General features: G+C 41.6%; 1 protein-coding gene across 2 annotated transcripts in view; it reads right to left on the reverse strand.

Moving 5' to 3' along the window:
- Positions 1 to 1,042: 1,042 nt before the first annotated feature.
- Positions 1,043 to 23,620, reverse strand: part of RBBP6 (RB binding protein 6, ubiquitin ligase) — a 75,033-nt gene continuing 52,455 nt past the window's right edge. Inside the window, exons 11-17 of one of the 2 annotated variants that reach the window (XM_089682425.1) lie at positions 22,415 to 22,517; positions 22,260 to 22,320; positions 21,487 to 21,550; positions 20,895 to 21,263; positions 15,042 to 15,143; positions 10,613 to 12,403; positions 1,043 to 6,799 (exon numbers count right to left, since the gene is read on the reverse strand). In XM_089682425.1, the coding sequence (XP_089538551.1) occupies positions 5,119 to 6,799; positions 10,613 to 12,403; positions 15,042 to 15,143; positions 20,895 to 21,263; positions 21,487 to 21,550; positions 22,260 to 22,320; positions 22,415 to 22,517 (4,171 nt within the window). In that variant the 3' untranslated portion in view covers positions 1,043 to 5,118. Of the gene's footprint in view, positions 6,800 to 10,612; positions 12,404 to 15,041; positions 15,144 to 20,894; positions 21,264 to 21,486; positions 21,551 to 22,259; positions 22,321 to 22,414; positions 22,521 to 23,620 lie in introns of both variants that reach the window. The other variant, XM_089682424.1, reaches the window with a different exon arrangement.

A 23,620-nucleotide genomic window follows, 5' to 3' on the forward strand; every position in this document is an offset into this window, starting at 1 on the left:
GCCAGCTCAGTGGATTGCTTCAAAAAAGTCCTGGATTGTTTCTTGGATATACAGAATATAACTGGATATAACATTTATAGGTAAGGTTGATCCAGGGAATATCCGATTGCCTCTCGGGGGATCAGGACGGAATTTTTTTCCCAGCAGGAGAAAATTGGATTGTGCTTTGCTGGGGTTTTTTGCCTTCCTCTGGATCAACTGTGGGTATAGGATTATAACTTTTTTTTTCTATAGTTGAACTGGATGGACTTTTGTGTTTTTTCAGCCAGACTAACTGTAATTATTACATACATTCACCCCCAGTTCACATATATGCGGTCGTGTAGGCCGCGTTTTGCACGGGCACGAGAACCCATTCATTTGAATGGACTCCTGTGCCCGTGACATGCAGGGAAAAAGTCCCTACACTGCTTTGGAAAACGCAGCCGAGGTTCCCAGTACGGTTGCGTTTTCCAGTGTGGGCGGCGTACCATTAGAAATGGCACCTGCCCGCGGGTCCACATTTCTCTGTGCAGGCGATGCCACTGCATGGAATTTTGTGCGAATCCACAGCGGCACCACCCCCGCACAGATGTGAACCTAGCGTCAGTGCTAGAGGAGGTTCCCGCTGAAAAAAAAAAGCCCTGCAGAGGACCTTAGATCTCTGGAGCATAGGGGAGAAGAGGAGTCTGTGGGAACAGAGGATCGGGCAAGTAAACTGCATTTCCAATATCCCTAGACCAGGGGTGGACTGACAACTCATGGGGCCCCCGGGCAATAGGGCATCATGGGGCCCCTGTGTCCTTGCCCAAACTCAAAAAAGCCTATGAAAAAGGTACCAGGGGGATCTAATGGGGCCCCCTACTGACCCCGGGCCCTCGGGCAGTGCCCGAGTTTCCAAATGGTCAACCCGCCCCTGCCCTAGACCTAAACAAGCTTCAAGGAAGGGGGTTTAGCTTTAACATTACCATGTAGAAAACAGATATCATTTAACCACAGCCCACAGGAGTATAAAGAAAATAAAATTCCAATTTCACACTAACTTAAAATCAGCAGTCACAAATGTGTTAAATTCAGTATTTATTCACAGAAAAAAAATATCTTTACACCGCTTTGAGGTAGGGTTGCTTATGCTTACAGATTATAAGAAACATTTCAGACAGGAGAAGATGAAGTTCTTTGCTTTCTCTGCACAGTGCCAGTTTTGTACATAGATACATTTAACAGGAAGCAAAAACAAATCTCCCCCCCCCCCCCAAAAAAAAAGGTCTGCTGGTAAAAAAAAGTGCACATAAAGCCATGTAGAGCAGCATAAGCAGCAGTAAATGCCACAATTTGATATGGTGACTTCTTCGGTTGGACACCTTGAATTTTGGAGGCACCGCCAGTTGCTGAAATAGACAAATATGATTCACCAGATTTTTTTTTTCTTTTTGTAAAACGACAGCATGCAGCAACTTTAGCCATAAAGCAGGAGAATCTCGTGTTCATGAAGCCAGTTTGCTGCACAATGATTCCGTATAGTGTGGAGAAGCTCTGATAAAAAAAAAAAAAAAAACACTCCTTAACCAAAGTTCATTTGAACTTTTGGAGTCTGACGCCGATTTATTTGCAGCAAAGCTCTGAACAAGATTACTGATTAAATTATATTAAAAAGGCTACAGAAAAGAAGTCTCAATAACATGTTTTTTTTACAAATTAAAAACCATCTGATCTACTGTATATCATGGGGCACAGAGTGTCTGTCTTGGTGTAGTTCAGTCAGGGGTAACATTTTGAATGAAATCTGTCATGCAACAAACTGCCAGTGCAGGAGCCTCAGGCAGACGCGGCTGTTTTCTAAGTGGCTACAAGCTGCTGCTGTTACAGTAAGGATTCACTGAAATTCTCACTACATCCCTGAAAAAAGGTGTGCATGCCAAAAGTCTAAAGGTGGCAATTTACATCTGAGGCATCTCACACAGGCAGGCTTGTCTGACATACATGACTATGGACATCTCCCAACTGTGACTGGGGACAAGAGATTTGAGCACGGTAGGCCTGAAAGAGGAACCATGGGCAAAATCAACAAGTGACAGAGGATGCAGTCCATCAATCGCCATTAAAGTGACACTAAACTCACATTATTCATAAAATAAATGCAAAATGCTTAAATACAAGTGAAATGTACATTCCATCTCTCAATTGCGAGCTTTATTCTGCCTCCGTTTTAGGGTGGCTACGTTTGTTCTTTCCTGCCCCCTTTTGTGTATGTGAATGTAGCCACTCTTCCCTGCTTGCCTCCCAAGGTGGATTACATATAGACACGTTCAGCTCAATAGGAATTGTAGTTCGCATAGAGCAGATTATTGACCAGGAAAAAAAAAAAAAAAAAATCAAAAAAAAAAAACCCAAAAAAAAAAACCCAGTACTACTCACTCTACACGAGTAGCATCAGTGGGGAATAGGAATGTGAGCAGGACAAAAAAAATAGCCTGAAAACAACTTTAAGAGACTTTAAAAAAACAAAAATTAGAACGACTGATTAAAAAAAAAAAAAATTTTTTTGTTTTTTGGCATTGCCCTGTGACATTTTTTTTTTATCTATTGATTCTGCCAGAAAATGTGTTATTTTTTTCCCCTTCCCTTAGCAGGCTGTGCTATTCAGCAATCGTAGCAGTCATAAGGGTTGGGACAAACACTGACGGGGTGCTAACAATGGTCAGATTTGTTTTTTTATTTCAAGTTAAAGTAGTAATAAGCCCCCCCAATCCAAAAAAAAGTTCAGCTTCCCAATTCTTGATGTGGTTGCTGCATTTTATTTATTTTCTTTTTTTTTTATTCTTTGATCTAGCCAGTAAGTTTTATCTTTCAATCTTCTATAACAGGCCAAGCTGTTCAGCGATTAGAGGATTGAGACAAACCATTCAACACTGACATAAGTGCTTCCAATGCTCAGCCCTAATATATTACATTTTTATAAAAGCTTTATCCCAAAAAGGAAAAAACTGTTTCTGTAACTGCTTAAAAAAATTCAGTGAAGTTTGGTTTTGTTACTCAGGCCCATCTAAATCTACTAGTGCATCTAACACTACTCTCTCCCCATACTAACAATGTATGTCTCTGCTCTTCATCCAGGGCAGGGACACTCCAAGACAGAAAGTGTGTTACTGGCAGGATCACCAGGTGAAAAAGAAGCCTAAAAAAGAAAATGAATGCAGCTGTCACATCCAAGGACTGGTAAGCTGTAATGTATTACATTTTTGTTTTCCAGTTTAATACTGCTTTAAAGAATATGTAAACCCCACTTTTCATATTCTGGATATGTGCCTGCTGTACCATGTACTTGTATGAAAGTCTCCTGTTCTCTTTGTATTGCTTCCTTTGTGTGAAATCCCTGGTGTTCCTGCCAGTCCCTCTACTTTCCTATTAAAAACTGACCACACTAAGTATGAGAGCACAGCGTGGTCAGTTGCGAACTCAGGCTGCTCTCCTCCAATGATCAGACTTGCTCTGACACCGCCCCCCTTCCTTGCAGAGCCTATCACTGGGAAGATCAGTGTACTGCTTTCTCCTCCCCCAGCTCCTATGTAGCTGAGAATAGAGGGCATGTAATCACTAATAAAAAAAATAAAAAAAAAGGAGAAAAATATATTCATAATTTTTTATATCTTTACACAAATGATTTGCCTTTCATATCCACTGAATGGGTTGTTTTACAAGGTGAGGGCTTATAATCACCTTTAAACCTCCCCCACCCCCAAAAAAGTCTTTTGATCTAGGCTACCCTATCCGCAGTGACAGCATTGAGATGTCACTGCAGAACAGGCAGTGTTGTCACATTATAGGAAGAAGAAATGAAAAAGCTACTGCAAGGACCAACAAGTTCCAGAACATAAAACACTGTTATTGCTAGTGGCAGACTGTATAATATGTGTCATTATTGTTTTTGCCCACAATTCCACTTAAACCATCTGGAAGATAAAAAGCCTTTAATATCCCACAACCACCAACCAGATTTCACTTTACAAACTAACAGGTTCAAAATGCAGGGTTGACTCTGACCAGCAGGCATGGGGCAATGCAAAGATTTATTTTGGATGCTATCGTAAAGAAACCCCATATTAGTTTTACATGTTTACAGTAGTACGGCTGATGTAAAACAAAAGTAGGGAGCGATGAATGATGACCAAACGTAAAACGTTGTGGTAGCGCCACAGAGACCCCATAATGTACCTAACCGCTCCTACCGGACACATTATTCAAATGCTGACAAATGGCATCAATAACTGTATATTAAACTGCCAGATGGTAGGTCTAAAAGCTAACATCTGGCGCTGGCCCTAAAGGAGGAGAAAATTGCACTGTGCTGAATACGCGTCTTCAAAATGTATTGGCTTCAAGTCACAAAACAGCTTCCCAGTGGCTCAGCAAACCTCGGCTTAGAAATACTTCTTCAATGACTCTTTATATATACAACTCGTGAAGATTTACAAAAAAATATTTTACATGCATTTCACAGAAGAAGCTGATGAAAAAGGGTAAAAAAAACTAAAACGAAAAAACAATAGCCTATTAGACAAACCTAAAGACTTGGCAGGCCAAACAGTTCATCTAAAAAGAAAGATGCGCAAGGTACATCAACCCAAAGCAGAATTTGTCAGTGCTGATCTGACTACAGTGAAAGAAATGTCCTGGATGGGTCACTGTACTCTGCACATCACTGTGCAAAGTCGCTGCTGCAATTCCCACAGCTTTGCCTAATAAACCTGAATATGCGGCTGGGAGTATTAGGAGATTGGGGGGTTTGAGAACGAAAGCGGCACTTTTTTTTTCCTTTCCTAATTTGCAAATTGTGTTAACTTAAAATGGCTAACAAAAATAAAGTTTATTTCATTTTTTCTTCACAGTACACCAATTCCCACCTGAATAAAAAGCAAATTGGCAGAGATAAATAAAAAATAATCATTTAGCAATGCGGTCACAACAAACGCATTTCTGTACAAAAGTGTTTTTTTTTTATAAAGCTCTAATGTAAAAGTCAAATCAATACATTAGTTGTGGCACATTTTCCCATTATTTACAGAGCAAGAATGTATACATTACATGGATGGACAAAAAAAATAAAAATAAGGTGGAATATTGTCCCATTTGAAGACATTAGTTGGGTGCTGGAGGCTTGGTTTTAGCCTCCTCTCGGTCAGTCTCTTTGTCTTTGCTCTTTTTAGATTTCTTTTTTTTGTGTTTGTGTTTTTGGCTCTTTTCAGTCTCTGACTCATTGCCAGTGTGCTTCTTATGCTTCTTGTGTTTCTTATGTTTTTTGTGTTTCTTTTTCTCCTTTTTTCTCTTCTTTTTCTTGCTGTCTTGGCTCCCTGCTGAGCTGGCGCTGCTGCTGCGGCTGTGAGATTCTACAGGGCTGTGGCTACGGCTGCGGCTTGCTGTTCGGCTGCTTGGAGCAGTGGCAGGTAGGCTGCCTGGCTCCGTGTTATCCACGGGTTCCTCATCCTTGTTTTTTGTATCCTGAGGGTCTTGGGCAATGTCTTCCTGTTTGACAGAAGCCTCACTATCACTTTCGTTGTAGTCAGGCACAAAGGAAGCTTCATCTGTGTCTCTAGTCAGGTCTGTCGAGAGCCGTGTGGATCGGCTCTGGGGCACCTTGGCCTTCGAAGAGTCTTTTTCGCTGGCTTCCTTGTCAGTTTTTGTTTCAGGGGAAGAGCGTTTAGAGACGGAGGATTTTTTGTCACCCGCATCATCTGTTTTTGACTTGGGGGCTTTCTCCTTTCCCCTATCACCATTTTTATCAGATGACGGCTGATCGTTGCTTGGACGTTTAGTGTCTGATTTCTGCTCTGTCCTTGATGTGTGCTCTTGTCCTGGACTACTTTTAGACTCTTTAGATGCCTTTTTAGAAGAGTCGCTGGACGTGTCCCTGGGTCTTTGTTTTTGTGAAGTAGAGGATGATTCTTTCGTTCTGTTTGGAGAGTCTTTTCTCCGCTCATCCCGTCTCTTGGAGTTGTTACGGTCCCGTCCATCATGGTCAGGCTTCCTGTCCTTCGTGTCATGATCCGGTTTCTTTGCTTTGCTATCATGGTCAGACTTTTTCTCTCTGTTCTCATGCTCGCCCTTTCTCTCCCGGTCTTTTCCATCATGCTCTTGCCTTCTTTCTCGGTCTCTGCTGTCATGCTCTGTTTTTTTGTCGCGGCTATCATAGTCTTGCTTCTTGTCGTGATCATGTTTCTTGTCCCTTTCTCTGGTGTCATGATCACCCCTTTTTTCCCTTTCGTGTTCCAGTTTTTTATCCTTGCTGTCCATTTCTGTTTTTTTCTCCCGATTGGGGGTGAAGTCTTTAGTGGAACCTCCACGACTAGAATCTGGCTTCTCAGATGCCCTCTCTTTAGAAGAAGTCTGGCTGCGATCAGAATTGCTTCTCCTGTCATCAACAGCTGGACTGCCTTTGTCTTTTGCTCTGACCTTGGTTACAGTTACTAAGCTTTCTTTGGAAGGTTTTCCATCCTGTGACGTAGCCTCTTTTCCCTGTTCTCTGGTTGTTTTTAATTTTTCAGCATCTTTTTCAGGCAAAATTACAGTAGACATTGGTTTGGTCACAACACTCACTGGCTTTCCAACGCTGGACACTCCCTGTGAATCTTTTGTATCATCCTCCTCAGACTCATAGTCATCCTTGTCCCACTTTGACTGAGGAACCTGAACCATTATAATAACATCCTCGGGGGGAGCTGTGCTGTCATTGTTGTACTCTTCCATAGTCTTAATAACCGTTCTCTTGGCATCTTGCTTCTCTTCCGCTTTTCGAACAGGGCTTCCACCAGTGGAACTAGTGCTGTGTGAAGATGAAGAAAGGACAAGATTTAAAAAATGTTTTAAATTAAACACTCAATACAAAGCAGGTGCTTAATTACGTGAAGGTTTTACCCCCTTCATGACCAGGCCATTTTTTTGCTATTCAGTATTGCGCTACTTTAACTGGCAATTGCTTGTCATGCAACGCTGTACCCAAATTAAATTTATATCTTTTTTTTTTTTTTTTTTTACACAAAATAGAGCTTTCTTTTGGTGGTATTCGATCATCACTGTTTTTTTTTAATTTTCTATATAAATGAAGAGACTATTTTGAAAAAAAACAAACAATATTTTCTACTTTCTCTTATAAAACATATCCAATAAAATCAAATTTCTTCATAAATTTAGGCCAAAATTTATTCTGTTACATGTTTTTGGTAAAAAAAAATCCCAATAAGTGTATATGAATTGGTTTGTATGAACGTTGTAGTGTCTACAAACAATGGTATAAATATTTAAAAATTGATCAATTCTGATGTACTGACTGCCTATCATTTCTTGAGGCCCTTAAAATGCCAGGACAGTACAAATATCCCCCAAATAACCCCTTTTTGGAATGTAGACAGTCTGAGGTATTTAGTAAGAGGAATGGCGATTTTTTTTTTTTACGTTAACTTTTAGCATTAAGTTAAATGATTAAATATTTTTTTTCTTTACATATTGTCACCAGTGCAGTACAGTGTAGTCATATGACTGATGTGGCGGTGATCAGGGATACTGACTGGTGACAGTATGTTAAAAAAAAAAAAAAAAAAATATTCCAATTTTTAAACATTTTCTTTCTTTTTATTAACTATTTTTCTTTTACATACTTTCATTAGAGTAGTTCAGTGTTACCACTGTGATACTGTACTACTCCAGGGAGATTTTATTTTTTTCAACACTTCACTGTTACAATGATCGCTAACCACAACAAAAAAAACCAAAAAAACAAAGCAATACCCCGGAGTAGTACAGTGTCATGAATGGGATACATTCATAACAGCTGTGATTATTCTTCTGTACTTTGATTTGCTCACAGCTATCACATGGTACAGGGTGCTGTGATTGGCCAATGTACTATGTGATAGCTGTAGGCCAATTATAGCATCACTATATGAATCACAGCTGTTATTAATGAAGTTTTAGTGGACACAACGGTTGCGAGAGGAGCAATGCACTGCACACCCCTCAGCTTGATGACGTGCATCTACGTGATTCAGCCTGCCCGTTCCACCCGCCCCTAGTAGATGTACTGTGCGTGGGCGGCAACTGGTTAAACTACACAAATTATTCTAGATTGTGCAATTAAAGGAGAACTTGAAAATAGCCACATATACAGTTGCAAGAAAAAGTATGTGAACCCCTTGAGATTACGTGGCGTTTTGCATGAATTGGGCATAAAATGTGCTCTGAACGTCATCTAAGTCACAACAATAGAAGAACACAGTCTGCTGAACATAATACTACACAAACATTAGATGTTGCCATGGTTTAATTGCACATAACATGTAAACATTCACAGTGCAGGGAGGAAAAAGTATGTGAACCTTTGGACTTAATAACTAGTTGACCCTCCTTTGGCAGCAATAACCTCAACCAAACGTTTCCTGTAGTTGCAGATCAGACCTGCACAACGATCTGGAGTCATTTTGGACCACTCCTCTTCACAAAACTGTTTCAGTGTAGCAATATTCTTGGGATGTCTGGTGTGAATCGCTCTCTTAAGGTCATGCCACAGCATTTCAATCAGGTTGAGGTCAGGACTCTGACTGGGCCACTCCAGAAGGCGTATTCTGTGCTGTTGCAGCCATTGTTTTGTTGAATTACTTGTATGCTTTGGGTCATTGTCCTGTTGCATCACCCATCCTCTGCGGAGCTTCAGTTGGCGGACAGATGGTCGTACGTTTTCCTGCAAAATGTCTTGATAAACTCTGGAATTCATTTTCTCATCAATGACAACAATCCGTCCAGGCCCTGAGGCAGCAAAGCAGCCCCAAACCATGATGCTCCCTCCGCCATGTTTTACAGTGGGGATGAGGTTTTGATGTTGGTTTGCTGCGCCTTTTTTTCTCCACACATAGTGTTGTGTGTTCTTCCCAAACAACTCACTCTTGGTTTCATCTGTCCACAGTATATTCTGCCAGTAGTGCTGTGGAACATCCAGGTGCTCTTTTGCAATCTTCAAACGTGCTGCAATATTCTTTTTGGACAGCAATGGCTTCTTCCGTGGTGTCCTCCCATGTACTCCATTCTTGTTTAATGTTTTCCTTATTGTAGATGTGTCAACAAAAATGTTAGCATGTGCCAGAGATTTCTGTAGGTCTTTAGCTGACACTCTGGGATTCTTCTTTACCTCATGCAGCATTCTGCGCTGTGCTCTTGCAGTCATTTTTACAGGACGACCACGCCTAGGGAGAGTAGCAACAGTGCTAAACTTTCTCCATTTGTAGACAGTCTGTCTTACCGTGGACACATGAACATCAAGGCTTTTGGAGATACTTTTGTAACCCTTTCCAGCTTCATGCAAGTCAACAATTCTTGATCGTAGGTCTTCTGAGAGCTCTTTTCTGCGAGGCATGGTTCACATCAGACAGTGCTTCTTGAAACCAGTAAAACCAAAAACAGGTGTGTGTTTTTTAAGGGCAGGACAGCTGTCAGCAACACATCCAATATCATCACACTGATTGGAGTCAAGGTTGGCTCACTCCTGGCTCCAATTAGCTCTGGGAGAAGTCATTAAGCTAGGGCCTCACATACTTTTTCCTCCCTGCACTGTGAATGTTTACATGTTATGTGCAATTAAACCATGGCAACATCTAATGTTTGTGTAGTATTATGTTTAGCAGACTGCGTTCTTCTATTGTTGTGACTTAGATGACGTTCAGAGCACATTTTATGCCCAATTCATGCAAAACGCCACGTAATCTCAAGGGGTTCACATACTTTTTCTTGCAACTGTAATACTAAATACTTTAAACATGTAAAGTCTATGCCTGGACAAATTAAAAAAAAAATCAATATCTCTCACAGTTACTTGTGCTTTGTCTTTTCCACTATAATGCAAGTACAAAAAATACCCGCTGTTTATCCTGCTAGAAATCCAGACAACACATAATTTCCTCTGGCCTGAAATTCCAAGCATTGTTTTTAGCTCTGCCCAGGTCATCCCTGAAATACAGAACACCCCCATCCCCCTTACAGTGATGTGATGAGGGGGGAGGTATTTTGTATTGAAAATCAGGAGCAAGCAGCCTAGAGCAGGGGTGGGCAAACTGCGGCTCTCAAGCTGTTGCAGGACTACAAGTTCCATCATGCCTTTGCAAGTCATAGCTGTAACTGTCAGTTTTGTAATGTTGCAATGCCTCATGGGAAATGTAGTTCCACAACAGCTGGAGAGCCGCAGTTTGCCTACCCCTGGCCTAGAGCGACAACACTGCTCTTCCCCAGATACAGTGCAGTGAGTGAGTGCTGTCACCCTAGGTGAACAACAGGTGAAAAATAGGCACGCGCCTGCAAAAAAAAAAGTAAAAGTAAGGGAAGACTAGGACCTTGCTCATCTTTTAGGAGATTTACCCTCACGCCCAGTCTGGTGAAACTGTCATCATCATGACAGTAAATGGTATAGGAACCCCATAAAGCAGAAAAAACCCAACAGGGATCAAATTAATTTCCTTTCTATCCAAAAGAACTAAAGCTTCAGCAGGTTATTCACTTTAGGCTGCTTTTGCATTCTCAATTCATTGTTCACATCAGAATTATTTTCTAATTAGAAAATGAATTAAATCTCATTTAGGCACAAAGCCTTATTTACCTAGCATAATCTACGAGGGTAGAGCCATCAGCCGCAGTGATTTTCTTCTTCACTTTCCCCTTAGCACGTTCTGATTTAGCTTTGGCAACAACAGCAGACTCCGTTTTCTCTTGGGTCTCCTCTGGCACTCCAGCAGCATCTGAGTTAGCAATCTTCTTACCAGTTTCACGATTTAGCTTTATCTTTTTCACAGTTGTCGTGGTGGTGGTTGGGGGGGTGGCGGTGGCGGTGGTGGGGGGGGTGGCGGCAGCTTTCTCTTTCTCTGGGACTTTCTCAGACTTTGTAACTTCTGACTCAGTCTTCACTTTGGGGGTAGGTTGTTTTAAAGCCTCAGCAGTATCGGTTTTGGCAGTCTTAGCTGGTGGTTTCTCTAACCCCTTATCACTGGTTTTCTCATCGGTTTTTCGCTTGCGCTTGTCAGGCTTGGAGTCCACAGTTTTAGGTTTTTCTGCAGCTTTTTTAACCTTTTCTTCTTTAGCTGGTGGGATGTCTTGTTTGGAATCTTTGGAATGTTCTTTTTTGTTTTTGTCATCCTTAGATTGTTTGCTATCCTGATTCTCTTTTACAGCTTTGAGATGGACTTTGCGGGGCAGCATGCTGGATTTCTCATCCTTTGGTAAGGTGGTATGCTTGGAGTTTTCTGCTTTTGGGGTCTCATCTTTGACTTTCTTTGGGGGAGGTTCAAGAGATGAAGACTTTGCTTTATCTCCATCACTGCCAGCTTTCTCAGTCTTGACGACCTTGGAAGAGCTATCCTTTTTGGGCTGGACAACTTCTGTTCGGCGCTTTGCCTTTTCAGGTTTCACTCTGGGTTTGTCCCGTCGGTCCTTGTCAGAAAGAGATTTTGGAGCAACAGACTCTGCATCCATAGGCTCATCCCTAACTGGAGTAGCATCATCTTTGTTTGTGGGAACAAAGAGAGGTTCAGCTCTTTTGACATCTTCCCCATGAGAATCTCGACGTTTTCTTGAAGGTTCAACAACAGGCTTAGAAGGACCTTCTCCCTCCTCCTTCCTTTTTTTGCGATGTTTCTTATGTTTGTTTCCTCGGGAATCTCCAGCTGGAACAAAAGCTTCCCTCTCCTTAGATCGTCTAGATTCTTTCACCATATGAGCATCACGGGGCAATACCTTTTCAGGATAACTGCTAACTACAGGACGAATTCGGGGAACAAGAGGTGGAGGATAATTGTCTCTGTGGCTGCGATTAAATGGGGAGTGTTCCCTCCGAGCCTGAGGAGGAAGGAGATATCGGTTGTCTGGAAAGTTCTCCCTACCAGGAGGGGACCTTGGCCTTGGCATTGGCATAGTATTCACTGCACACCCTTTATAATACTTTTCATACCAGTCTCTGTATTTTCTTTCCCACTCTCTAAAAGCTTCCTTTTCAAAAGGATCCCTCAGATCAGGCTGCCGGCCGTACATTGCCTTCACATCATATGGTGGGAATTCACGGTAACGGTTAACATAATCCCGTTCTCCTTCAATTTGGGGAAGTAGTCTCTTATTGTTGGGAGATGGAGGTCTGTATGAAGGAGATCTAGATCGAGAGTGGTATCTTCTGTATGGAGACCTGGATCTGGAGCGGGGGTAGCCATGAGAACGTGATCTGGAGCGGTAAGCACGTCCTTTTCCATGGGTCTTCCTCTGGTAAGAAGGGGATCGCGAGAAAGACCGAGAGCGTGATCGACTGAAAGAGCGAGAATAGGAGCGTGACCTTGACGAAGATCTTGATTTGGAGTAGGTATAAGAACTTTTACTGTAGGATGATTCAGAGTATGGAGATCTAGACCTAGGACAAAAACATCAAAATAGATACATTAATAACAGTGAGTTTGACATTTACTCATTTTTCATAAAAGCGAGCTTGTCACCACTTCCAAGCTATATGCAGTTTCCTTGATGGCACATCACTTCTATTTCAAATTCTTTCTGTGCATCCTAGTGACCCCTGAATCTGGGTAAGCTATATATATGTGAATCTTGACTTCTGGTTAAAGTAGAACTTAAGGCAACACTTTTTTTCTTTTTGTTTTGGACAGAATGGAAGAGGATTAGAACACCCATCAGTTTTCACAGCTGTCTGTGCCCTTTATGTAGATTCACCTTCTTTATTTATCCTGTTTACAGTTCTCACCGAAAGTAAAAGTAAAAGAAAATCCCAAAATTATGGGTTGTTCCCATAACAGTAATAGCAGGGATTTCCTCTCATTTTCTGTTTTGGCTATAGGATAGGATGTGAAGGGACATATCCCCAGTGGGACACAGATTTCTTTTTTTTTTAAAAAACTGACATGGGTTATACCTCCCTTACTTTATCCAAAATGAAAAAAAAAAAGTGTTGCCTGTAGTTCTACTTTAAGTGCTGTAACACCTTCCAAATATCGACAATCAAAAAGTTTGCCTCTGCCTTTCAAAGCAGGCTACAAAGAGATGCACCCTCTGTACTTTGGAAGGCAAAAGGTGTGACAGAGCTCCTGACTTTGCTTGGAAGCTATCATTTACCTATATAAAAAGCACTGTCTCTGGCTGTTTTTAGGGCACCCAGAAGTACTTTTCAAACAAAAGGATATGCTCTAGCCTTGGGCTGCCTTATGTCAGGGAAATTACAAACAGAATTAACTTATGTGTGGGTTATGGGGTTCCTCATACCTCTTGGGATTATTCACAGATGAAAAAGTAACTAAGCCTAAAAGTCAAGTGTCTCACAAAAACAAGCTATAAAACATAAATAAATGCATGGAAACGCTCTCACGCACAAAAGCACACTGAGTGTGGGGACATGCCTGTCAAATTGGTACTGTCTGTTTCCCGTCTTATGTGCCCAGTGAGGTTTAGCTGTCCTGGTCCAGGATGGGGCTGTTGCAGCGGACTTAGTGTGTAGCTGAAGGTCCGCATGCAATTGTTGGAAAGACTGGGGTGACCACTGTATCTAGATTATCCGGCATGTCGTCCAGCCCAGATCATCTCTGCAGTGAAAAAAAATCCCACGAAAAAAGGAAAAAGCTATAGAACCACAGGTTCCAGTAGAGAACCTAATCCTTATACCCGAACCTTAGAATGAAGAACTGAATTGTCCATAGCAGAAAGGGGGTTTTATACTAGAAGGAACTGCCCATAGGCGGTGCTGTGTTCTTTTCTGTCTAGTGTACTACTCCTGTGAGTGGCGCTATAAAACCCCATGGTCAAGAATCAGAAGAATGTAAAAAAAAAAATATAAGCACTGTAATTTGTTATACCAATGCACTGCAATGTACATGCACAACACACATCAGCAGGTGCATTATGCACATCATAATGCATGCCAGCTGGTGTGAATGGGCCCTTAGTGTGTTGGTGCACTGCAGAGTTAAAGGGGAATCAAAATTCAAGCTGGCATATGCAAATAATGTAAAACCTACTTTTTTATATTAACAGCCATTAAAGCTTGGTCAAAAGCTTGATGCCACCAGACAAGCACATGCCTCATTAGATGCATTGGGAGAGAGTTCTGCCCAATTTTTGTCAAGGAACAAAAACTTGGGAGGGTAACACTGGGACCTTATGGTTATCCTAATGTTGTAGGGAATATGGAAGTAACTGGCCTGGATATTTATCACAAAAGCCGAAGAATTTCACGGGCCAGAGATCTCCTTCATCAAGGCCTAAAAAGGAGATAGTAACTACTGAACTAAACGCAAACATGAATACAAAATGTGAATCCCCAGCTGGAGATTACTGCCCTGGACCTGTATACCACTCTGCTGGTTCACCAGGCATATAATATTGCACAGGGTCCAGCCCCAACTGGAAACATTACAGCCTGTCCCCGCATCATTCTGTGCGGGGTCTGGGTATCTTTCCTTTGAGCGATGAATATCCGTAGGAATGGATTTTAAAAAGTCAGTCTCCTGATCCCAAGGGGAACCGTTGAGAAGCCAGATAATTTTGTGTAGAGAGCTGCACGCCGTGACCATCACCTTTAGACACTAGCAAAAGAAACTGAAGCCTTGCCTTATGGGAAGGAGTTATACGTTAGAGGGGACTGCCTGACTTTTTTTTGCCAGTGTCTAATCGCCTGTAGGTGGTAACACAACCTTATTCATAATGAATCTAAAATGCTCTGTGTCACAAGATGTACAATTAGAAAAAAAATATATATAAGGGTTTCCTTAACCTTGGAGAAATTCTCACTTCTTATTTAGTCTACAGGACAGAGAGTAAAGGGAAAACTATTTTTTGAAAAAAGAAAGCAAGAAGCAGTCAAGTCTAATCCATACTCTTTCCCTGCAAGTCTGAGGTTTCTCAAGCAAACCATTATGACACGTTGCTAACACTGGGTGCAGTTAGAAGAGATTAGTGCTTGTAATGTTCTAAGGGTCCATTATCTGCTCAGTAAGCGCCATCCATAACCTGGTAGCAGAGATCTCTGAAAACCAAACTTCTCACACCTTGAATATGAACGCTTTCGCTCTTTTTGGATTTTCTTGTATTCCAAAAGTTCCTTAGCAAAATCATTTGTAAACTCTTCAAATTTTATTTTGTTCTTCTCTCTGGGGAAAATAAAAGAAAATAAAAACAATGTAAGCAGATACAGATGACACAGATTTCAACACTAAGTCTGTTAAAAGTCTGTACATCTCATAATTACAGAAAAAGTGCATTCATATAAGCTAATAAAATAAGATTTTGTATTCCCCATAAAATCCTTTGCTTGGAGTACATTGAAAAACAAGGAAGTCTTTAACCTTTGGGTTATACTGCTGCCTTCGGCATGCCTCAGCTGTGTAGCAAAGCAGTACCAAGAGCATGATCACAAACACAGATAGGTGGGGGCCTGTGTCCTCAACAGTCTCTAAAAAAGGATTTTACGATGGGTAGAAAATTATATTTTCTTTCTCATCCATTGAAGGACACAAAGTCTTTAACCTTCAAGACATTCAAAAGCAGTCCAACTAAGTAGGGAAAAACAACACAGCAAACAAACAAGGTACAAGAAAACAACAGAGACCAGAGAGTACCTGCAGCTTAAAAAGCAGCTTGAAGGACCTTGCACCCGAAGCTGGAACTTAGCAGCAACACCTTACCTGGTAGAACTCCTGAATAGAAGACATGGGGGCAAGCTTGCTTGATGCCAAAAAGCCCAAAGAAGAAATCACAGATCTAGTAGCATACACCTTTACAGGAAAGTTTAAAACCTGTTCCTTGAGACCATAAACTTGGATAATGGTCCATCTGAGCCACCTAGAAATGGTGACAAGCAGCCAGTGCATCCCTGTAGGGGTCCATAAAGGATGACAAGAAAATAATCCAGCCTTTCTAAAAGAAGCGGTGGCTGAGACCCTCACAGAGGCTGCCACATCTAGAAAATGAAGGTTAATTTCCTTTTGATAAACTGGATCAAGGCAGAGGGACAAGAACAATCTCCTGGTTGAGGTGAAAGGCTGAAACTACTTTATGCAAACCAGAAGTCATGGACCTCAACACCATCCTATGAAAAACCAGAAAGGGTTCCTTGCAGGATAAGGCTGATAATTGAGACACTTGCCTACAGAGGTGATGGCTACAAGAAACAGATCCTCATGGGTAAGAGTATTATTATTATTTTTATACAGGATTTATATAGCGCCAACAGTTTGCGCAGCACTTTACAATATAAGGGAGATAGTACAATGACAATACATTTTAGTACAGAAGGAATAGGAGGGACCTGCTCGTGGCGCTTACAATCTAAAGGGTATAGAGGGGAATGTGTCTATTGGGTTCAAATGGTGATGTCTAAAGTGCAGAAAGAACCAGATTTAGATTCCACAATACACAAAGGAAAAGAATAAGGGAATCAACATGGGAGACCGCCGGTAGAAAGGTTTTGAAAAATAAAAGCCAACGGTCTCCAAGACAGCAACTTGATTCTTGATATTGCAGGGAGCCAAATACTGGCCCAGTTTGGGGAAAAAGGATTTGACCCATGGTGAAACATGGAGACTCCCGGCAAGTGAAGATACTTTAAAATGTCTAATGAAATACCTAGATTTTCTAGTTGTTCGCATCATAGGAATGAATGATTGTCCCTCAGAACCTGGGGTTCAACATTAACATTAAGCCAGTGATCGTACAGCAGGATCGTATAGCAAATGGGTCCTTGAGACAGAAGTTTGACTGTTCCACAGAGCCCGCAGAGTGTCTGCCAGACGTCTTCCCATGTCAGCCAAGCACATCTACCTGGGCTAGTCTGGAGCGATGGGGATCACTAGAATGCATTTCATTTTGATCCTGTGCAGCAGCCAAGGAAGTTTAATAGGAAGAAAGGCATAGATCAGAGCATACTGATTGCACAGCGCTACCAGAGCATCCTCTATCACTAGAGAATCCTTATACCTGGAAACAAACCTGTCCACTTTATGAATGAACCTGAAGGCAAGAAGTTCCACATAGAGAATCTCCGACCAGCGAAGTTGACAATTTATTTGTGGTGTCGCGAGGTACAGTATATGAAAGGTTATGACCGCATATACAGTTTCCAGGAAACCGTCTGATAAGCATAAGTGCGGTCAACAGACTGAATGAGACAAAAGGATATTCACAGGATTGTGACACGGAATAAGAAAACTGCTGCTGCAAAAATGACTGTAGAGCTGATTCCCAGTCTCCCAAAGCCCATGTCCACAAAAACTGTGCGGAAGGAACTCCATAAGCAAAACATTCACGGGCGAGCTGCAATTGCCAAACCACTAGTGATCGATATTAATGCTCAGAAGAGGAGAGAGTGGTGCAACACCCATAAATCGTGGACTGTCGATCAATGGACGACTGCAATATGGACCAATGAATTGAGCTTCACACTGTTCCCAACCACCAGACATGTTTTTGTTTAGCGAACATCATCACGAACTTACGACCAGGACTGTCAACAGAATAGCAAGGTGGTGGCGTAATCAATGTTTAAGCGGTCATATCATGGAATTCTGCAGACCCCATCATCACTTTGAAAGGTAGAGTCACTGTCAGCGACTACGTACAAATTTTAGCCATGTGCACCAGATGGTGCAGCCACTGTTTCCTGAAGACAGTGCCCTTTCCCAAGACAATAATACTCAGATTCACACAGCTGGTGTTGTCAAATCGTGGTTTGATGAGCATGCAGATGAAGTCTTGCATCTTCGCTGGGTGCCACAGTCTCAGGATCTCAATATCATAGAGCCACTATGGTTAATTTTGGAGAACAAGGTTCGGTCTTGTTTTCTGCCTCTGGCATCTCTGCAAGAACTGGAACGGTTTTTGCATGAAGAGTGGTATCAGATTGCATTATCCACCATCCAAGACTTATATTTGACAATTCCCAGGAGAATTCAGGCTGTCTTGGATGCCAAAGACGCTCCAACATCATATTAGGTAACAATTTTGTTCTTTTATCTAGGTGTTTCCATAATTTTGTCCAACCCCTGTATAGGATAGGAAAAAAAGACAAGGCCTCAGGTACTCAAACCCAAGACAGCAGGTGACAGATGGCTGGATGTGCCCAAATTCATTGTAGGCAGGCAGCAGAAATGAATCACAGATCCATGTCTCTGCACGGAGGAGCAACAGCGAGGGAGTATTTCTCCAACGCTGTACGGCAGGAAAGAGCACAGAGCTAGAATGGGCTAAACTTCAAACAGATTACATCAGCAATCAATCCCACAGAGTTAACTCCTTTAGTGGCAAAACCAGCAAGAATGGAGAAAAAGGCGCCTACGGAACCAAGTAATTGAAGTGACCCCTGGTGCTTGGCTTGAGACTGAGGCAAATGCTGATGCAATGTGAGTGGCCCCGGACCTGAAAAGTGACCCACAGCTAACGTTTACCAGAACGGAGTCTGGAAAGTGCATTATATGGAACCTAGTGCCCAAAGGTAAATTTCAGGCTTCCCAAGCAATGTCCAGTCCAATGGGTTCTGGACACAATACTCCAAATGCCAAGCCAGCAAGCTGCAGTTGACAAGGCTAGCAGCAACGTAGAGAAGAATCTTGGTTAAAAAAAAAGGTATTAGCAAAAAACAAGTTAGTCTAACACACAGAGCTGCAGAAAAGATGTCCATCCTAGAACACTGACAAATGACCATGCTAGTAATGGGAGAGGTTATCCTGGACTGGTCTACAAGTTTTTGTGTTTTCCACTGTTCAATCCTCCTTTCAGTTAGTAATTTTAAAATGATGCTAAATTCTGGTTTAAAAAAATGTAAAAATCTATTCAAGTGTGTACTCTTAACCCCAAAAAAGAGGAATTATGACTTACCTGTACATTCCATATAGAGTTTAGTACAGGACACGCGCAACTTATTCATACACCATGGGTAATAGACTTGTACCTTCAGGTGATTGAACACTGGCAAGCTTTTGGGAACACACCAGTGAGCACAAGCTTTTGAGGACAAAAGAGTGAGAGATGACTGAAGAATTCTAAGAAAATACCAAAGACAAAATAATAAACGAGTAAAGTGGATTTCTAAGTGAAGAAGAAGAGGTCCATCACCTTCAGACACTAGCAAAAAACTGAAGGCTCACGGAGTGAGGAAGGGTTAAGGGGAGGCACCCCAGGCTGGCGTATCATCAAAAGCTTGACAGAGTCCAATCATCGTAAGGTCTCAGCCTATAATCCATGGCGTACGAATAAAGTTGTGAGTCCTGTACTACAATTAAGATAGTACCTTGTGTATTGCTCTCAGCCTCTTCCGAATTCCTTTTTTGTGCTGTGATCTGACTTCCTGTTAGAGAGTGGCTATGTTCGGTCTGTGTGATCCAACACTGTATGTAGGAACGCAGCCACCCTTCTCTTGCTTGCTCCCAAATGGGACTGTGGAATGTGTAGTGTGCATAGAGCAGTACACCTGACAACTAACGTTCACTGTTCGTTCCAAATGCACGAACGCGAGGAAAAGGTGAGGTTCAGGAGATCACAGAGAATGTTACAATGAGGCAGAAACGAACAGTAAAACTGTTTAATGAAAAATAGATTGCAGGGCCATAAAGTCATGGATTTGTATGGATTATTTTTGGAGAATAAAGATGTTTAGTGTCACTTTAAGGTTACAGACTTTGTGTATCCCTTTAACAGAGGAGAGAGAAAAGAAGTCTAACGCAAAATATGCATTTTAAAAAGAAAAGGGTAATGAATAAGCGGTCTTTAGCCTGAAACGTGTTTACCTTCCAGTCCCCCACTGTATTTCTACTGTTTGTATTGGTTTTATCTTGGTTCAATAAAGTGAATTGTTTGGAGTGCAGCTGATAGGACTTCCTTTTCTCATTTAAAAAGGAAAGGCTTTAGCTCAATAGATAAATACACTCAATGTTTGTTTTGTATAATTTTTTGAATATTACAAATTCATTTGAAATGGTTTATACTCAAATGCTAAAGTGAACTAAAGCAGGCCTACAGATCACAATTTCTGTATAAGTATAATGGTGCTTAGAAGTAGCTATCTTAGTCTTCAAATTGATTCCAAAAAGGGGTGTCTTTAAGATCCTTAGGCTAAGGCTGTACACTCTACTCTTGCCGTTAAAATGCCAAATAGAAAAAGCATAGTAAATGCTCCAGCAGTTGGACCTTTGATGGCAGAGGTAGGGCTAAGCGCTGGGAAGGGGTGGTGTTTCACAGAGCTCAAATTTAGAACTAAGGCAGCCCATGCACTATGCATTTTTTTGTTCAATCAGTGGGTTGAATGAAAGAAAATGCCTTGATTCCCCCATCCACCTTGAATCCCTCCAGCTGTGACATTGTATTCTGACAGTGGGGAGACTTCCCTGCAGTCAGAATACAATGATCAGCGTTGCTGACTAGCCGGTGGCACCAACCATTCGGGAGAAAACAGACATGATGGTTGAACACAAGTTGATACACAGATCGGCTTGTATACATACATGGATTGAAATTTGTCCGGCCCAGCCAGCTTAACAGCAGTATTATTAGGTAAGGCCAGAATAGGTTCAGTTCCAAGTGTAATAAATGGGACTTTTTAAGGCACCAAACGTGTCTCAAAGATTTTCCATAAAATATGTTTATTTATAAATTACATACAAACATACATCATATTTTCTTTAGAAGCCAGAATATCTTCACTTTAACATTTCTTGTTACAAGCTGTGTATAAATAAGCTGCGCAGAGGTTTCAATTAACCCCAAAAATGGCATTGGGTCAACTATTTTCACCCTATTTGCATACCACTAAAAGCAAAGTGACACTGGCACACTTGGCACTTGATGCAGAATGCAAAACTCACTACAAAAACCAAAAGAGCAACCTAAAGAGAACAAGGTTAGTTACTTACTCCTCTTTCAGGCGACGCTGTTCTCTATAAAACTCCTCTTTGGATAAAGGAGGTGCCAGGGACTGGGCTGGTAGAGTACTGGCATGAGCACCCTGAATGGCTGGGGCAACCCATGGAGCAGATACTGTAGCAGGTGCTGAGGGAAATCCTGGTGGTGGAACATTAAAGCCGGCAGTTGGAGGCTGGCCAGGTGGGAACTGTGGAGGAAACTGAGGTGGTGGCACCCCAGGAGGAAGCTGAAGTCCATGTGGTGGTGGTGGAGGAAAAAGAGGCGTTGGAGGGGGGACATAGACTGGGCCTGAGGAGGCTATAGATGGCCCTTGGTTTCTAGGTGGACGATCACTGTGAGGATGCCGCCCACGACTATGGCTGCAAAATATAAACAAAAAAAAAGTTAGACTGCAACTTCAAATATCACTTACTGACAATAAAATAAAACTTAGCTGGAAAGTAAACAAAAATTAAATCTTTATGATAAACATTATCTTCACAATTGCAGCTCACCATTTAAGTGCAGTTTATACTACATCTAATAAATGCAATACTATTATAACCATATTACCAATAAGAATAGAGGATATGAAATACTGACCTGTCCCATCCCATGTGTGGCCTTGGGACAGATGGCCTGGAAATAGTGGCTCGCATAAGCGGAGCTGGAAAAAAAAAAAAAAAACAGCTTTAAAAATATAATTTTCCGTTCTTAATTATCTAAAATAAATAAGAAAAAGCCTGATTTTAAAATGTAACCCTTTCTTGCCTGCGCTGGGTGTCCCTTTAAAAAGTTGTGAATGAAAGATTGGCTGTCACATTCATCACATGATCGAGAGCTGGTCCTGATGGCTACAGATCATTCATTGGGACAGAGAGCTGTCCTGGGAACACATACTCAGCACAGAAACATTGGCTGCCCAGCGATGCATTTGTGCAACGTGTAGGCTTTAAAGCCCACTCTTTTGCTGCACGTGTTACCTGGGCATCAACAGGTTAATATGTTACAGCTTACCAATCCTCGGATATGGTGGCTGCATGTCTGAGGCCAAACCCCCTGCAATATTATCATGTGGAGGGGTTCTGTAGGTCACAGCAGTGAACTGGACAGAGCTCATAACTCTGCTTTAGATTTTGGTGCAGCACAGGCAACGTTGTCAGCCCCCCACAGGACGTTAGGAAACCACTGGATTTCCGGCAGGCCAAAAGCTATTATTCTGTACCAATAGCATTTTTTTTTCAGAGAAAAATCATAGGAAATGTGCATGTATTACAGAAATTTACTGGATTTTGTTTTCTTTTGCCCAAGCATACACTTTATGGTAGAAGGCAGACTCTATGACATTGCCACCAAAAACTATAGCTACTTCTTACTTGGGGGAGGAAGGTTGTGAGCAACAGGAGGCGCCTGGCCAAGTACTGGAACATGGAAGCCCTGGAACACAAAATACAAAATTATACATTAGATTTCACTGCTCATGGGGTCAAATATAGGCCTAAATATAAGCCAGCGTGTAACAGACACGTACCTTGTCTCCTATGAGTAGGCTGTTAGGTGGAGGTAAAATACCAGCTGATGTAACTGGAGCCGAAGACCCAGTACCTGAGCGGGAACTCTCTCTCTTCTCTTGACTGCTGGTTTAAAAAACAGAAGTAAATAAGCAACAAGAAAAGCATAAAAAGAAACAAAAGCAAAGTACTAAAGTAGCATTGCATCTTTTTGCAAGAACAGTACATTATTACTGATGCACTAGAGCCACTCTATCAAAATTAATCATGGGAACCATAAAGCATATCAATAGCTAATATTTAGGATATTAATTTCCACATCTATTTCTTGCCTCCTCCTATACATCTGAACAATCCTGAAAACTGCAAACTAACTTTGTGAAGATCCCTCCCATTTACTTCATTGAATTCTGTAACATATATTCACTATTCCCTATGAGTAAGCACTGCCGTGTCACACATTTCAGAGAGCGTGTCTTCTGAACTACAGAGGTGCTGAGGGAAGGAGTTTCAGGAGTTACTACAGGAATCACTGCTTGCAGGCAGCAAACTATCATGGGTTATATAGTCCTCAGAAGCTGAACGCAAACTGCAGAGAGGCAGCTGCAAAGCACGCAGGGAATCCAAGAAGTTATTGAAAGAGATGGCCAGAAAGCAGGCAGAACTCACAACATGAATGGAGATAGGATTGTCAAATATATTGTATTGTAACTAATATTTGTATTGCTAGATGAATGATGATGTTAGAAAATGAACATGTGTGCAGTGAATTGTATGCAGTGAATATAGAACTCTTTTAATAGATATATGTTTATCTTGGGTGAGAACTGTTGTTTGGTGCCCCACAGGCACCAATTGGATCACTGTCCAGCAGCCTGGAGAGGTTGTTGCCTTGAGCTCAGACCAGCCTCTAAAGGGCTCTTCCAGCCTGACATTTCTGCTGTGAAAGGGAATTAATAAAATTGAATAGCAGCGTGCACAGCTTACCCTGAATGATAAGGTGCACTATTTAACAACCTAAAGTGAAACTATAATGATTTGGGACACACACTTGTTTAATTTTTAAAATGATGTTCTATGCATTTTTATTATGTAAGGTAACCATTTTCTGACTTTGCAAGAAATATGCGGCAGCAGGAAAGGTGGGCTAACACTCAGCCGCCACACGTGTCCAAGGCAGCACCAGTTTGTATATGTTGAAAGCACACCCACTGCACACTCCCAGC

The sequence above is a fragment of the Staurois parvus genome, unplaced genomic scaffold, assembly GCF_062004578.1.
Source record: "Staurois parvus isolate SC_StPar_1 unplaced genomic scaffold, SC_StPar_1.0 ptg000289l, whole genome shotgun sequence".
NCBI lineage: Eukaryota > Metazoa > Chordata > Amphibia > Anura > Ranidae > Staurois > Staurois parvus.